Consider the following 16,578-nt stretch of genomic DNA (forward strand, 5'->3'; position numbering starts at 1 on the left):
CAGACAGTGTGATAAAATGCTCCCATCTTGCAGCAAAGCTGCAGCCCTAAAGAAATGATGAATATTGTTGAGTTCAGCTTAGGCAGGTGGTTTGAGGGGCTGCTGTTTATCCTGTTCAGGGCTTCTTAGTATGCAGGAAGGTGGTGGATTTTTGGCAGCTCAGCAGACTCAGGTGTAGATTGAGCCCTCCCTTATGACTTTTTTGGTTACTACAACTACCTCACCTGCCTTGGGTCATTCAGACAGGATTGTCCAGCTGCTGGAGGAGCCTGCCCTGCCTGCAAAATACTTATCAAGAGCTCAGTGATAAATACCCCCCAGTGCTGGGAAGAGGTTTGGCAGCAGGATGTCACTGCCCATGAGCCAGCGTCGGAGGTGCCAGCTGGAAAGCCACGATCAAATGGAGATGTGAAAGAGCAGGCAGGAGACAGTGTTCTGGTTCCTGTCACCACTGGACCTTCTGGTTAAGGTTTATTTCATCCTGTGGGACAGAAAATTCACTCTGAGGGGCTCTTCAGCCTTCTTCAGCAGCAGCTTTTTTCCATCAGTGGAGAATATCAGCAAGTGACACTTTCCTGGCCACCCTGTCACCTGCCTGCATTGGGCTGAGGTCCTTGGCAGTTGTGCAAGTGTTCCTAGCAGCTTCTTGTATGCTGGAAGCCCCTAAAGCCATCTGGGAAGCCTTTTTGGACAAGCCTGCTTTGAATTGAGAGTGTGCAAGCTGATTTTCTTTTACCTTTAAAAGCTTTTTGCTTATAAACCTGGTCCAAACCTGCTGCAAGCAGGCGGAGATGATATTTCCCCACCACCACCTCAGTTACATGGACAGATCTTTGTGTAAGCTCCTGCTGGAAGCAAATTTGGGTTTTGGCAGAGTAAGTGTCCACATGTGCTGCTGGATACAATGACTGGTGGTCTGTCTGTGTTCCTTGTTCGCTGTGGGAGGCACTCATGGGGAAATTTCTGTCACTGGCTGCTGAGGGTTGTGCCAATCCCAGTAGTGTGGAACAAAACCAGAGTGGCAATGAACTCTGAAAATCCAACTGTGAAAAGACCCCAGATGGATCTGGGGATGAGTCCAGTCAGCTTCTGCCTACACAGAAGCTGTAGGCAGACTGAGGAGGAAAAGAAGGAAAGCTTTTGGAGGGTTGTGAGGGGTCCAGGTCTCCTTGGTCTGAGAAGCTGAGCGTGGAGCTTTTCACTCCATACTGTGGGAACCTGGGGTACATAATGGTATAAAAGGGCTTTGTGAAACTAAAAATTGAAAGCTGTGGAGATAATAGGGTGTTGACAACCATCTAAGCGCTTAGAGAACAAATTAGGCTGCAAATGGGAAACTGTTCATTTGTTGAGTTGAGGAAATTAAAATTCTGTGCATGTTATTCCAAAGGAGACTTTAAAAAAGCCTGACAGATCTTACTTGGAGCTGTCTGCAGAGATGGAGCCAGCCCCCTCCCTGTGCATGGCTGAGTGCTGTTCTCTCTGGGGCAGAAATGGCAATGACAGTGGATTTGGGGTGCATGCTCTGGAAGCATGGTGTCTGCAGCGTGCCAGTGCTACTTGGAAGCAGTGTGAGGTTATCTGAAGCACCAGGAGCTGGCCAGGGGTTGAGCAGCTTTCTTCCTGCCCCTGCTGAGCTGCAGCACAGCTGGGCTCCATACCCAGCTGGGCAGGATGGGGATGCAGCAAGGCAAGGGCGACTTGGCCTCGGTGTCTCCTGACCTTTGAGAAGCTTTCACGGACAGTCTGCACTCTAAATGTGGGTGCTGGAGCCATGGTGTGGCTTGGAGGCTCAGCTGGCAGACAAAGGGTCATGTTTTGCATTTAGAAATCGTGGTCTCGACGTTCTACTCTGCTGAGAAAGTAGGGGAGTGTTTTTGCTGAAGTTTTATCCTTATTCCTAGTCAAAGAAGATCCAGGCAGAAGCTGCCAGCAAGTTTAAAAACTCTCTCCTCCTCAGGCATATTCCTGGCAGAAATAATCATCACAAACTAGGTCTTGGGTCTGTTTTTCTTGGCTGAAGGAACTTGTCAATCCAGAAATGAAGCAAGTAGACTTTATTTATCTTGCTGGCCATTTGTGTTGGAAGGGGCTCATCAAACCCTTTGCTTTGTTATTTCCTGACTGTCATTAATTCTCACACACAGCCTTGGAAGCTGGAAATCAAAACAAATGGAGGAAAAATTAAAAGAAAGCTCAGAGTATTTTTTTATATGCAATTAAAATGTGATGTATCCTGGTAGTAGGTATTTCCAGATTGGGTCCTTGAGAAGCAGTATCTTTGGTTTTGTGGCATTTTTAAATTACATAAAATCATTACTTCCTTCTTATTTTTCCTCTCTAAATCTAGGAGAAACTGATCCTTTTCTCCTCCAAAATAAAAACAACCTCCATTTCTTTTGATTATGAAGTTTCTGGACTGTCCTAGAAATGAGACTACAAAAAATTAAGGAGTCTAAGTAGGAGCTCCAGAGTTTCCTTGAAGGAAACTGAAGATGCTTCCCCCACCCCACAGATACTTCTGCCATTATGTAAACTCACCTTCAAGTCCTACAGAACAGCCTCAAACCCAGACTTTGAAGGGATTGCTCTTTGTTTTAGACTGTCAAACATGAAGCCAACCCATCTGGCTTGCCTTTTGTGCCCTCTGTCCTTCTATTTTTGTGCATTTGAGCCTTTCTGTGGGGGTACAAGTGCAGATGTGGGGATGCTGGAGGGCTAGCAAGGACAGAAAAAACAAACTTCACCTGGAGAGGGACTGCCTGGGGTGGCAGCAGTGGGCAGGGAGGCTGGGGATGCAGCTCAACAATCAGAATTGTTCTGCAAGGGAGAATCTGAATTGTTATAAAATTATAAAATTGGTCAGGCTCTGAGAGCTGCTTATTTCAGAAGAGCTGAGGGAAAGGCAGACAAGGTCGAGGCACACCCAGTGCATTCCAGGAACGGCTGCTGTTCCATGAGGGGGGAGCAGTGCCAGTGCCAGCTCCAGATGTGACTTTATTGAGGATTCAGGTGCCTTTGTGGCCCAGATGCCAGTTTTATCATTCCTGTGTGCTTCACATTTCATGTTAATGGGTTTTTTTTGTAAATTTGAGGTATATCATACACAGAGCTTCTGCACAGGCTCCTCTCAGGGGCACAACCACAGGGGCTGGCAGCAGCAGGGACTGTAGAGCTGGGGTGTGGGAGGACTGGGTAGCTTGTGTTTCCCATCTGTGTAGCACACCTTTCATTTCAGTGGGCAAAGGAGCAGCTCCACAGGGGCTCCATGGTCCCTGACTCGTCCCAGGGCTGATGCTGGGAGTGTCTCAGCTCTCTCCTTCCCTGTGCTCAATCCATAGAGAGGACTGGGCTGAAAGCTGAGACCTTCCTTTGCCAATTTAAGATCTCTGCCTGTGCTGGGGCTTTGCTATGGGGGATGGCTGTTCCTAGAGGATACCCCTGATTCAGGGAAGGCTGATTCTGCAGAACCTGGTGTTCAGTGGTCTGGTTTGGTTTGCCCTTAGTCTTGCTGCTGCTGGGTTCCTTTTCATCCAGCACTGCCTTCCCAGCTGGGTTCCTCCTCTCTCTGCACAGCATCATCTCCTCCTCCCTAGTTCCCATTCCAGGCATCTTGTACTGTGATTCTGCCAAGTCAGCTTGGAGTGCCTGTTGTCACTTGGAATGTCTTTTATTGCAAAGAAGAGTGACAAGAAGTCAGAAAAATAATGGGAGGGTTGCAGAAAGGCTCTGCTGAGGACAATTCCATAAATGCTGTCTGTGCCCAACTGGTACCAAGCAGCAGCTCCTGACTTGTGTGCCTGCAGGGCCAGGCACAGCCTACTTTCCTTGTGTCTGTCCTCAGAAATACTCAGATTCAAGAGAAGCTCATTTGCTGGGAGATGCCGTGGACCTGAGTGATGGCCAACAGTCTGGCCATGCTCCTGGGTCCTGCCAGCCCAGCTTGGGGTGAGATGGAGACTCCTCAGAGCTGCCCCTTGTCTTTCCTGCCTGTGCTGCTGCCAGCACCACGTGCTGCACCTCAGGAAGTGACTGGGAAGCAAGTCATGGATGTGGTGTTCAGGGACAGTGGATGTCAACGTGAGGATGCTGTAGGTACCTCTGGCATGTTCTCTGCCAGCGTGGCAGTGACAGTGAGAAACACCTTCAGTGAAGTCTGGCTGGATCCCGGTCCTGAGAGCTCAGTCTGTGGAGATACTGTGGTGCTTATCAGCATTGTTCATCTTCTTCCTTGTCAGCAAAGGGCTCACAGTGACACAGGCTCTGGAGAAGAGGGGTGTGCTTGAAAATTCCTTGCTGTCCTGCTGCCACCTCACCACTGACTACAGCTGTTCTGTGTAAGGGGATAGAAACAAAAGGTGTGTTTCTGCCTCAGCAAGTTTGTATCAGAGTAGTGACAGGAGAAGGGTGTGTTTGCTCCTCCAGATACAGCCACCAAGGCAGTTCCTCCTCCTGTGTAGAGACTGCAGCTTTGGAAATTATTTGGCAGATACCAGAGCCAAAACAGGATTAAAATGTTCCCTAATGACCTGGGACTGCATTAGAACAACCCTGTTGTCTCAATTTTTGCCCCATCAGCACAAATGGTGGGCAATATTCTGTCCCTTTGCTTCTTGGTTTCTGCCTGGGGGGGGTCTGTCAGGGGTGTCCTGCCCCTATGATGTTGCCTACTATGGAACTTCCTGATTGCTTCTGATTGTATTCCACCAGGGAATTCTCTTGGTGTACGACATCACTAATCGCTGGTCCTTTGATGGGATAGACCGATGGATAAAGGAAATAGATGAGGTGAGTGAATGGAGGAACACATGCAATGATCTACAGCAGAGACATGGGGAGGTATCACCCAAGGTGTTACCTGACATGGGGTCAGGAACAGCTCTGCTGTGGAGGGGACATGATGGCAGTGCAGTCAAAAGTGGAGCAAAGCAATAAGTGTCTGCCCTCCATCTCTGTGTAAATCTGGAGTAGTAGGAAATGACTCAGGAATGATCAAAAAAAGACAGGAAAAGTTCCCTCAGAAATGAATGGACTGGGAGGTGACAAATTATTTGTCTCCACCACAGAGAGGTGCTGCTGGGCAGTCCCTCGGCCACAGAGCAGCTTCTGTTTGTTTTCCCTTGGCTGCTATTGCAGCTAAGCAGAACGCTGGGTGTAGCCATGATTTCTTCACCTCTTTCCTTGCTCCAGCACGCCCCAGGTGTCCCTCGGATCCTGGTGGGGAACAGGCTGCACCTGGCCTTCAAGCGGCAGGTGCCGACGGAGCAGGCGCGCGCCTACGCCGAGAAGAACTGCATGACCTTCTTCGAGGTGAGCCCCCTGTGCAACTTCAACGTCATCGAGTCCTTCACGGAGCTGTCCCGCATCGTCCTCATGCGGCACGGCATGGAGAAGATCTGGAGACCAAACCGAGGTCAGTGGGCAGGAGGGTGCTCGGGGGGAGCCCTGGGGCCGGGGCTGTGGAGCTGTGGGAGCTGCACCCACCAGATGTGGGGGAATGCCTCGAGCCAGACAAGCTGAAGCTGAGCCAGGAGCTGCCTGTGCTGGTGTAGGGATGGGCAGCTCCAGAGGGCAGTTCAGCATGTCTGGGACCTGAAGTGCTCTGGGGCATCCTCTGCCTTTCCACTTACTCTGGATGAGGCTGAGGGCAAATAAGCTCCCACATTGAAAGCACTTCAATCAAACAGCTGTGTGGGATAAATCCAAGTGTAAGCACCTCACTCCTTGTCCTTGCCTGAGCCTGTCTTCTTCGTTTTGGAGGGAAGCAGAGTGTGCCCAAGGAGCTGAAAGGGGACTAAATCTCATCCCTCCTGTTAGCATGCAGCAGTGGGCTGGGTTATTCCATATATCCAGGCATGTGTGCCACAAGGAGGGAAACCACAAGCAGATTCCATGTTACATCTCAGCCTGTTGAGTTTGAAGCAGAGTAATCTCACTTCCCACGTTATTCCTGGCTGGAGGTAGCAGTGTGTCCCACTGCAGTCTGAGCAGCAGCAGATCTGTGTTCCTGGGGTGACCTGCTCTCATATGGACCTTCAGCCCCTGCTCACCGGGGTGAGAACATCCTGTTTGCCAGCCCCAGTCACCAGATTTTCTGCCTGGGCTCCTGTCCCCAACCTGGCTGCTGTGCCATGGTCTGCAGGTCACAGGGATGGTGGGCAGGGATGGGCTGAATGCACAGACCTTTCCTGCATCTTTTCCAGAGGATTTGTGACTGCAGACTGCCTGCTTGGGAATAGAAAGGGCAAAAGGAAACAGCCTCAAATTGTGCCAGAGGAGGTTTAGATTAGACATTAAGGGAAATTTCCTCACAAAAAGGGTCGTCAGGCACTTAAACAGGCTGCCCAGGCCAGCAGGTGGAGTCACCATCCCTGGAGGTGTTCAGAAAAATGACGCAGATGTGGCACTTGGGGACATGGTTTAGTGGAGGCAGTGGCAGTGCTGGGGGAATGGTTGGACTCGATGGTCTTAGAAGGCCTTTCTAACCGAAATGGTTCTGTGATTCCACGAACGGGGGCTCCCTAGCAAGGAGTGGGGATCTGCCTGCTCGGGAATGGCAGCGTGGCTTTGGCAGGCAGGAGGATAACGAGTGCCCTCGTGTGGCCCCTGGCTGGGAATTCCCCGGCAAGGAGCGGGACTTCCCAAGGCAGGCTCACATGGGGCAGGCTGAGCTGGGAGGATGCTGGGAAACTGGGACGGGCAGAGTGGTGTCTGAGTGTTCTGGCTTGTTGGGATCTCTGCGGCCTAGGGGTTCAGCAGATCCCAGCTGACACTGTCCTGTTCAGGACTTGCTGACCCTTTTGCCTCTTTCCCAGGCATGTCCTCGTTGCCAGAGGATGAGTTGAGAAACCAAGTGTCTGTCAGGAATGTGAGCCAGGCTCTACCAGCCCCGGGTGCTGAGCAGAGCAGGACTGGCAGTACCTAACCCTGTGTTCACACCAAAGCTGGTGTCTGGCAAAGCACCAACCTCCAACAGCAAAGCTCTCCTTGATTTCCCAAGCTTTTGTCCTAAATACTCTGCTCCCTACTCCCAGCTCCTGTGCAATCATTATTGACATATCTCCCTGAGGAGCTGGAGCTGTGCAGTGTAAGGAATAGCTGTGGGGAAGGGCAGCCCAGGAGATCTCCTGGCCCTTGACTGTGTGGTCCTTTCTCCCCGCAGTGTTCAGCTTACAGGACCTGTGCTGCCGAGCCATCGTGTCCTGCACCCCGGTGCACCTCATTGACAAGCTGCCCTTGCCCGTCACCATCAAGAGCCACCTGAAATCCTTCTCCATGGCCAACGGCATGAACGCCGTGATGATGCACGGCCGCTCCTATTCCCTGGCCAGCAGCGGGGGCGGGAGCAGCAGCAAAGGGAACAGCTTGAAGAGATCCAAATCCATCCGGCCGCCCCAGAGCCCCCCACAGAACTGCTCACGCAACAACTGCAAGATCTCTTAGCAGGATGGGCACCCCGAGCTTCTGCCGGATCCACGCCCGCCCGCCCATGTACAGCTGTTTGCACACTCAACCCTTCTCCACTGGATCCTTTCGGATGGGCCACGGTTGCTTTTCCAATGGCACGCACGAGCGTTAGGAATGTGCTCACGTTTTGGCTTGGCATAGGAAGAAGCATGGTGCCGGCTGGATCCCGCAGCGCTGGCGGGGAGAGGATCTGCCAAGTGACCCTCCAAGAATGCTTTGGGCTTTGCCTCTTGGCCTGGGGTGGAAAATTCAGCAGCTGCCGGGTTAGGGAGGGGGGAAGGGGAAAAAAAGCTCATCCAGTCTCAATGGAGCAATGGATTTAATGGAAGATTGAGAGGCTTAAGGGAGTAGGCAAGGAGAGTCTGTGCTGCAACTTTAACTCTTGGCCTCCTGAACAGATTGCTGGTGCAATAGTGGTCATTGGATGTAGACAAAAAGAAGCAGGGATGGGGGACTAATGACAGTTTTCGCCAGGATGTTAACCTGCTGTTGCCAAAAAAAACAGAAAACAAGGCAAGAGTTGGCCAATTGGAAAGGGGAAGGCAGCGCTCTGTTCGCCGCCTTCACTTATTTATGTAAATATTATACATATATATAAATATCACTTGTTTTTTAAGGGTTTTTTTAAGAAGCAGTCAGGGAAAATTTTATGCAGCCATGTAAATACAAGCACTGGATTGACTTTCCCAGTGTCAGCAAAGGGGACAAGTGGAGGATTTTCCAATGAAAACACATAAATGCTTTAAGAGACTTTCCCTCACCTCTGGGCTCGTGCTGGTGCTTTTAAATACTACATGTGCAGAAGGAAAGGATGATTGGTGTGGAACATGCCCCAAGCTGCTCTATTCCTACCATTCACTAGAACCTGTGAGTGCTGAGGCAGGGTGGGATGGCAGTTCATGGAGAAGCAGAGCAGTGAGGCCAGGGTCCTGGGGGGTTGAAGTGTTTTGGCAGGCAGGAGGAAGAGGCAGCTCTGGGGTCAGACTGAGGCCTTGCTCACTTTGTGCTTTCTCATCGGGGATTTAGGAGCAGGGGGTGGAAGCATTGTGCCTAAAGCAGAGGAAAAATGCTGAATTTTGTCCCTTATTGTTGCAAAGTCTCATCCATCGCTTCTAGTGCCCTCTATCCATGACAGCACCACATGTGACAGCTCCTGGATCCTGGCTGCTTCCAGCTTTGCTTTCCCAAAGATGCTGCCTGAGCTTGCACTGCTGTGGCTCCTCCTGGATGAAAGTGGGAAAGGACAGAAGTGGCTTTCCCCACTGGAGCATGAAGGAGCAGGGACTGGGAATGTGGAAGGTTGGGGTGAGGAAATGGAGATCTCCAGGTCCCTCAGTGGCAAAATCACCTGGCTCTTGGAGCAGTCCCAGGAGACTGGGAGAGCAAACTGCTTTGCTCCATGGCATGGCTCCTGCATCGTGGAGGGGCAATAGCTTGGGATGGATCTTCTGTCAAGCAAGTGCACCTGCCTCTCTGGCTTTGTTCCACAGCTGACCTGTGCTGGAAATTCACCTGCAAACTGAGAAGTAGCACCCAGCCCTTATCCCAAAAGCTAAGGGAGCCTGGCAGTGGGGCTGGGCTATAGTGGCAGGTTCTCATAGGTGGCCAGGGTGTGTAGACCGTGAGTAGCGTGGTAGTAAGTGAAGTATACAGTGCTGCCATCTCCTCCTGGGATCAGCTTGCTCTGCTCCCCCTTTCCAGGCAGCCTGGGGCACTGTGTGGGCAGGATGAAGCCGCTGCAGCTCCGGCGCGGCCGACGGACCCGCTGTGTCCAGGCAGCAGGGACAGGAGGGACAGGAGGGACGTGTCCCCCTGTGGGGACACCGCTTCTCTCGCTCCCAAGCTGACCTGGAGGGTGCCAGAGGCTTCCCCCTCCCCTCCCTGCAGAGCACAGCACGGGCAGGTCTCTTGGCTCGGCTCTCTCGTGCTTTATCACCCAGCTCAAGTGAGCGAGGACAGAATTAAACCCCAGGCAGGTGGAGGGGGAGAGGAATCCTTTGAAGGGGTGCTTTGGCTCGAGAGCAAAGCCGCAGCCGGGCTGTCCCGGTGGCACGAAGGCCAGGGGATTTGGAGAACCTGTCTGGATGGCTGGCACCTGTTTCCCATCACTTAACACGCAGCAGAAGACAATCGCTGGCTCAGCAGCACAGGGATATACGGCCAACAGGTGACCGGCACCGCCAAGGGCGGCTCCTCCCAGGAATCACCCCCGGCCCGGCGCCGGTGTGTGCGACGAAGGGGCAGAAAGGGATCCTTCCTGGAATCACCAAGCTGCTGCATGTCTCAAAACTCGCTGTACCTCTGCTTTGGTTTGGCTGTGCCACGTGTGCCACCTCCCCACGCTGTGTCCCTGTGGTTGGTTTAGGTTTTGTCACCCTGTAAAGTCTCGCAGATCCTGTCTGGAGTGGGGATGGAAGATTTCCCTGGAGTGATTGCCCAGCAACAAACTTTTTTTATTTTTTAATTTAAAAGGAAAAGATTCTTGCATCTGATGTCAACACTAGTCTGTAGCTGCTCTCCAACACTTGTACCATTCCTGAGTTGGGTTTTTTGGACTATCCTTTTATTTTTTTATTCCTTTGTACAGTCAGTGTTGTTTAACTGATTCTACATGGTTTTGTTTTGTATAAATTAAAGTCTTTTTGTTTGTTTTGAACTACCAGCTGAAAGGAGAAGTATCTGTTTTTGTGTGGGCTGGGAAGAGGTTGAAGGGAAAAAGGTGGTGGTTTTGCCCACACCTGGGGATTTGGGACTGTTTGTGTCACAGGTGTATATTCCCATTTCCAGGTCATCCACAAAATAACTTGAATTACATTTTCTGGGGAGCCATAATTCCTATTCTGTAGATGCAGAAGATAAATCTGTTCTTTATTCTCACAGTGCCACTGATTTGGGGTAGTGGAGCCCTAAGGAAACACAAACTCATCTCCAACAGGTCCCTGGTCCCGTAGGTGGCTGGAGGAAGCCATGCTCTCCAGCAGTTTGCCAGGAGTTGTGCCCAGTCCCTTCTCCACGGGGCAGGACAAGTACAGTCAAACTCTAAATCCCCTCTTTGAGTCTGGGTGATCCTGGGGGAGCACGAGTGCTGTGGCAGCCCAGACTGGAGCAAGCTGGAAGCCATCCTGAGACAAATGGGACTGAAAGGGAGAGGATGCTGCAGGGAGCTCGGAGCACCAGTGTCACACCAGAGTGGCCTTTGGAGGTACCAGGAGCCCCAGCGACGGGGGATTTGATCCTGGGGTGGAGGGAGACTTCTTGTCTGATCCCCTTCTCCCAGCCCACCTCCCCTTGACCTCCCTTTTCCCCTGCCTTCTCACTTCCCTAGGATCAGATTTTCCACTTCGTACCAGACTGGCCACGCTTGTTTTAACAGCTTAAGTAGTAATTGCTGGGGCTGAGAGGGGGCAGGGGGAAATGAGATCGTGTCTGCAGCCTGGAAAACCCTGGAGCTAAGGTGAAAGCCTGGTCAGGGAAGAGTCACACAGCCCTTTTTTTTTCCTCTTTTTCTTCAGGGGGTTCTGGAAGTGTCTGTTCCCTCTCCCAGGGCCGAAACAAAGGCTGTGTGTGGTTTCAGGTGGGGTCGGGACAGCCGGAGCCCATTAGGGCGGAGCAGCGGGGGCTGCGGGGCCGCAGCTGTCTGCCTGGGAAGAGCCGGGCAGGAAAACACGGCACAGCCTGAGCCGGCTGGGAAGGCTGCGAGAGCTCTCTGCTCCTCGGAGAAAGGAGGGAGCAGGTTGCTCTGGGATGATTCAGGGCTTTGGTCACTGAGTGTGTTTCTCCACACTCACCTTTCTGATCTGAGGTTTCTTGGGTTGGTCCCACTGCCCACTGTCCCACATAGGCTGGGAAGAGGTGGTGACCTTCATACAACTGCAAGGTGCTTGAAAATGAGGGTGCGGCTGCCCACGAGTTCCTTGGAGGGACAGGAGCCTGCTGGGTGCAGCAGGTTCTGGGAGCAGGGATACGTGGCACGGCACTCTTCCCTCCAGGACACAGTGCTGGGCCAATTCCTTGTCTTGGAGGGAGAAGATGAAGCGTAAAACCCTCATCTGTGTCTGGGATCTTTGAAAGTGACCCAAAAAATCCCTGTTCTAGGGTGCAGTTGGTGCCTGGACACATGGAGGTGAACAGCTGGGAACTGTTGAGATGGTGGAATTTCTGTGGGCTTGGTCAGGGTGGGAAGAGTTGCTTTGTCATTCACCTTCAGCTGAAGAAGCACTAAAAGAGGCTGGGTTGGGGTCCCAAGGTGTTGGTGAGGATTTCCAGTTGTTGGGAGCTGCTTTTCTAGCCATGCAGCAGCTGCCATTCCTCCATCCAGCCTTGCACCACTGAGGTGAAGGTTCCTGGCTTGTCCTTGCAGCTTCTGATGTTGAGAGCACAGGCATGAGGCACCTTGGGCTCCGGTGTGAGACACATGCCACCCTCTGGCACTGTTCCTCTGGAAAGGGCCAGTGGGGCAAGAACCTACCCAGAGCCTGGCACTGGCATCATGCTGTGACCACACAGAGCTCAGACATGGGTATGGGCAGAAGTTGGGCTCCAGTTCCCTCCCCTGCACCAGTTCCCCTGGAAGGACCCTGGGACACCCCAAAGTGGCTCTATGCCTCTGGGCTGCAGCCCTGGGACCAAGGTGCTGTGCATCTGCCACGTTGCTTCCCAGCTGGAATTTGTGGGTTTGTGGATCAGGGATCTCCAGGCAGCGAGTGCCTGGGGCCAGCTGGGTCAGTCTGGGGCTTTCAGGCTGCCAGGGCATGCAGGGTACAGGCCCTGGCAGCTCCTGGCTGGGCTAGCCTGATGCAATTCCCTGTTTGCAGAACATCAGCCTCCCCTGAGTGTCCCAGGGCAGCGTAACCTTCCCTCAGCATCTGCAGCTGGATGGACCCTTGGGAGCCTGCTTGGCTGTGGAATGGGATTCAGGGCACAGCCATGGGACACGCTCCAGCCCTCCATGCATGGCCATGGCCAGCTGGTGACAGACCTGACTGTGCTTTGGGGTTTGGGTCCCAGGGAGCCCCAGAATCACCATGGGCAGCCCAGAGGCAGCAGCAGTGCAGCCGTGTGCTGGTGGCAGGGCTGGCAGGGGTGGCAGGGGTGGCAGGGGTGGCTGGTCACAGCACTGTAAGTCCTGCTGGCTGGAGGTCACTGTGCCAGAGCATTGTGGCTGCACCCTGCTCACACCAGCGTGGCAGTGCTGAGGGTCCCCCAGATCACCTGGTCTGGGGCAAAAGGGCTTCCCCAAGGAGCCACAGACTGGGGGAGCACCAAACCATTCCATGTGAAAGCAGTTCTGGAGTGGGGGTGGGTTGGATCACCCCCACCACAAAAAAAAAACCAACAAAAAAAGGAAAGAGCTCCCACCGATTTTTTTGTCCTCTCTACCACCTGCTCCCCAAGAGGGGAGAATGGAGGTGCTGAGCTGCTCCCCGGGGCAAAACGCCCTCAGGTTTGCTGTTTCACAGGGGTTGCAAACCCCCCTCAGGGCTGAGGCTCTCACCAGAGCCGGAAGAGTTAATGCTCCCAAAATGCCATTAAATGTTCCTGCTGCAGGTCAGTCTCCATTGGGGATTAGGGGGATCTGGCCTGGGAGCCGGGGCCGGCTCCTGCCAGCTCTGGGCTGGTGCGGGACGTGCTGGTTGAGCCCCAGCCCCATGTGCCGGGGTCTGGTGTGGCTCAGGAAACATCCTGGCTGTAAATCATGGGGGGAGGGAGGGGCTGGGGGAGCCCCTGCAGGGGGCCTGGGTGGGCACCCACCCCGCCAGGCGAGACACGGTCCTGTGCCCGCAGCACGGCACTGGTGGGATGCGGGCTGGAAAGCAGGGATGGATCCGTGCCGCTGTCCCGCTCCCGGCACCTTCGGCTGTGGGGCCGGTGGGTGCCCAGAGATGCGGTGCGGGGTGAGGGACGCCCGGGCCCGCCGGGTCCCGGCGCCCGCTCCGTGGGCTCCGTGGGCGCCGCGTCCCTCCCGCCGCCCGCCCCGTCCGAGGGGACCGCCGGCTCCGGCTGTTTTCTCATCCTGCAGGAATTCGGCTCCGTGGGCCGGGCGGGTTTTTGTGTGAGCCCCCCCCCCCCCCCGCCCGCCCTTTCACTCTCCCTCTTTGGAGACTTTCTGCATTCTGCCTTTGATCTCCCCCCGTGTTTGCCCAGGGATCGCCGGGCTCGCCGGGGTTAGAGGCTGAGGTCAGCGCCTTTCCCATTCCAAACACCCAGAAACATCAGTGGGAAGGGAGGGGATTCAGATTACAACCTTCCCGTCCTCCCCTTCCACCCCACTCGCCCCGCTGGCCGTGCCGGGGATGGACTGAGCCCCGAGAGCCACCCGCCACTGCCACCGCGTCCCCGGCGCCCCGAGACCCGAGCGGCGATGGATGGAGGCGGCGGGCGGCATCGCCGGTGGTCCGGCGGGCGTCGGGTGTGCTGAAGGACAGAGGTTTGGTCCTCTCCTCCTACTCTTTGTCCCCCCGCCCGCCTTCTCCCTCATCCCGTCCGTCCTGAATGTGATTTATCCCGAGCCCTCTCCAGCGAGCCAGGCCGGCGGCGCGGGGTGGCCCCGATGGCTCCTCGGGGGAGAGGCGGGCGCGGGGCCCGGGGGCAGCGGGCGGGCCGGCAGCGGGGCCCGCTGGGCATCGCGCTGCTCCTGCCCGTGCTGGCGGCGGCGGCCGGGCTGAGCCTGCAGCCGGGCAGGATGCGGCACCTGGGCGTCTGCCCCAACCAGCTGAACCCCAACCTGTGGGTGGACGCCCAGAGCACCTGCGAGCGGGAGTGCCAGGCCGACCAGGTGAGCGGGGGGGGGCGGCGGGCAATAACGGGGTTTGGGGGCATCCCCAGGTCCCCGAAGGAGATGCTTTGGGGTGTGGTGTGGGTCCTGTGCTGGGTGGCACAGCCGGTTCAGTTGTTTGAGAGCAACGGGCTCTGCAGCCTTGCTGCAGCTCTGCCCCCTAAGCCCCTCCTGTCTGCTGGGCTCCCCAGTTGCCCACAGGCAGAGAAACTGCTTGTTGCTCCCTCATGTCACCCCCTCAGACCGTGTCCCATGGTCAGAACACCCTCCTCGCGCACCCCCAGGATGCTTCCACCCTGTCAAAGGGCTGGCTGGGATGAAGGGAATGGGTGTGCTGGGACACGGACCCCATCAGCCCGAGAACAGAATCCTCTCCCAAATTTTCCCTGGGGGTCGGAGCCCACCCACGGACCGCGTTGTCCATTCCAGAGAGTCCTGGCTCCACCAGGCTGAGCAGGGGTAACCCCACCCCGGTTAGGGCTGTCTGAACCCCGAGGGGAGACTCCTTCACAATTCATCTGTGCGCGTTCTGCCCTTCCTCGGCCAGTAAAAGCTGAGAAGGGCAGGTTGCTCTCTGCTGTGAGAAGCGACCATCATCCGTGCGGGGCTGGGGCTGGGACAGCTGTGCCGGGGAGCTCTGGCTCTAGCCGGAGCCCAGCGATGCTGAAGGTGCACAGGGCTGCGCGGGGGACACCTGCCCACCCCAAAGTCCCACAGGGGTGGGAACAGCACCCACAGCCCCAGCACAGGGGTGACCTCCACGTGCCCCCCGCAATCTCTTCTCCCTCCCCGGCCAGGACTGTGAAGACTTTGAGAAATGCTGCACCAACGTGTGTGGGCTGCGGAGCTGCGTGGCCGCGCGCTTTGCCGACGGCAGCGTTCCGGCGCTGGCGCTGGCGCCCGCAGCCTCCTGCGAGAGCTTCGTGTGCGCGCAGCAGGGCTCCGACTGCGACATCTGGGACGGGCAGCCCGTCTGCAAGTGCAAGGACCGCTGCGAGAAGGAGCCCAACTTCACTTGCGCCTCCGACGGCCTCACCTACTACAACAAGTGCTACATGGACGCCGAGGCGTGTCTGCGCGGCACCCGCCTCACCACCGTGCCCTGCAAGCACATCTTCACCTGGCCCGACACCAGCCCCGTGCCGCAGGAGACCACGGCGCGCCCCACGCCGGGCGCCGGCCCCGAGCTGCCGGTGCCCCCCGCCCTCTACACCAACCCCTTCCACCAGTCCGTGCGCGCCGGCGGCACCGTCAGCTTCCGCTGCGACGTGAGCGGCCGCCCGCAGCCCGACATCACCTGGGAGAAGCAGAGCGAGCGGGAGGAGAACTTCATCATGCGGCCGGACCAGATGTACGGCAACGTGGTGGTCACCAACATCGGCCAGCTGGTCATCTACAACGCCCGCCACGAGGACGCCGGCATCTACACCTGCACGGCCCGGAACGCCGCCGGGCTGCTCCGCGCCGACTTCCCGCTGTCGGTGCTCAGGCGGGAGCCGGGGGGGACCCCGCGGACCGGCAGCCCCCAGCCCTTCCCCAGCGCCGAGTGCCTGAAGGAGCCGGACCGGCGGCGGTGCGAGGCCACGGAGGTGCGCTGGCATTTTGATGCCAAGCAGGGCTCCTGCCTGACCTTCCGCTACGGCGGCTGCGGGGCCAACAGGAACCACTTCGAGACGTACGAGGAGTGCCGAGCCGCCTGCCTGGGCAGCGCCCGCCCCACCTGCCTCCTGCCCATGGTGCAGGGGCCCTGCCAGAACTGGGAGCCGCGCTGGGCGTACAACCACCTGCTGAAGCAGTGCCACTCCTTCGTCTACGGCGGCTGCGAGGGCAACACCAACAACTTTGAGAGCAAGGAGACCTGCGAGGACGTGTGTCCCTTCCCCAAGAGCCTGCAGTGCAAGGCCTGCCGCCTGAAGAGCAAGATGGTGCTGAGCCTCTGCCGCAGCGACTTCGCCATCGTGGGGCGGCTCATGGAGATCGTGGAGGACCAGGACTCTGGCATAGCCCGCTTCGCTCTCGAGGACGTCCTCAAGGATGAGAAGATGGGCCTCAAGTTCTTCAACATCAAGTACCTGGAGGTGACCCTGACTGACATGGACTGGAGCTGCCCCTGCCCCAACATGACGGCGGAGGACGGGCCCCTGATCATCATGGGCGAGGTGCACGACGGAATGGCCACGCTGGACCCCAGCAGCTACGTCCGGGCAGCCAACGACAAACGGGTGAAGAAGATCTATGAGCTGATGGAGAAGAAAACCTGCGACCTCCTGAACCGCTTCCAGGACTAGGGGAGAGTCAGGATGTGCTGATGGGGGAGCTGCAGACACAGCGCGAAA

General features: G+C 56.0%; 2 protein-coding genes across 2 annotated transcripts in view; both read left to right on the top strand.

Moving 5' to 3' along the window:
* RAB40C (RAB40C, member RAS oncogene family) overlaps positions 1-10,123 on the top strand; it is a 36,939-nt gene extending 26,816 nt beyond the window's left edge. The window contains exons 4-6 of the mRNA XM_036392391.2: positions 4,711-4,788; positions 5,191-5,413; positions 7,163-10,123. Of these exons, the coding sequence (XP_036248284.1) occupies positions 4,711-4,788; positions 5,191-5,413; positions 7,163-7,443 (582 nt within the window). The 3' untranslated portion in view covers positions 7,444-10,123. The remainder of the gene's footprint in view (positions 1-4,710; positions 4,789-5,190; positions 5,414-7,162) is intronic.
* A 3,894-nt stretch (positions 10,124-14,017) lies between these two features.
* Positions 14,018-16,530, top strand: WFIKKN1 (WAP, follistatin/kazal, immunoglobulin, kunitz and netrin domain containing 1). The gene is made up of 2 exons (XM_036392736.1): positions 14,018-14,242; positions 15,040-16,530. The coding sequence occupies exons 1-2, from the start codon at positions 14,018-14,020 to the stop codon at positions 16,528-16,530; spliced, it is 1,716 nt and encodes a 571-aa protein (XP_036248629.1).
* The last annotated feature ends 48 nt before the right edge of the window (positions 16,531-16,578 follow it).

This window comes from Molothrus ater, chromosome 16 (assembly GCF_012460135.2).
Source record: "Molothrus ater isolate BHLD 08-10-18 breed brown headed cowbird chromosome 16, BPBGC_Mater_1.1, whole genome shotgun sequence".
In the NCBI taxonomy this organism is placed as follows: Eukaryota; Metazoa; Chordata; class Aves; order Passeriformes; family Icteridae; genus Molothrus; species Molothrus ater.

What these genes read in the sequence shown, in the direction of transcription:
- WFIKKN1 (XM_036392736.1), top strand. Translation starts at nt 14,018, where the DNA reads ATGGCTCCTCGGGGGAGAGGCGGGCGCGGGGCCCGGGGGCAGCGGGCG. An exon ending in GGGAGTGCCAGGCCGACCAG is followed by an intron (nt 14,243 to 15,039) that starts GTGAGCGGGGGG and finishes CTCCCCGGCCAG; the next exon opens with GACTGTGAAGACTTTGAGAA.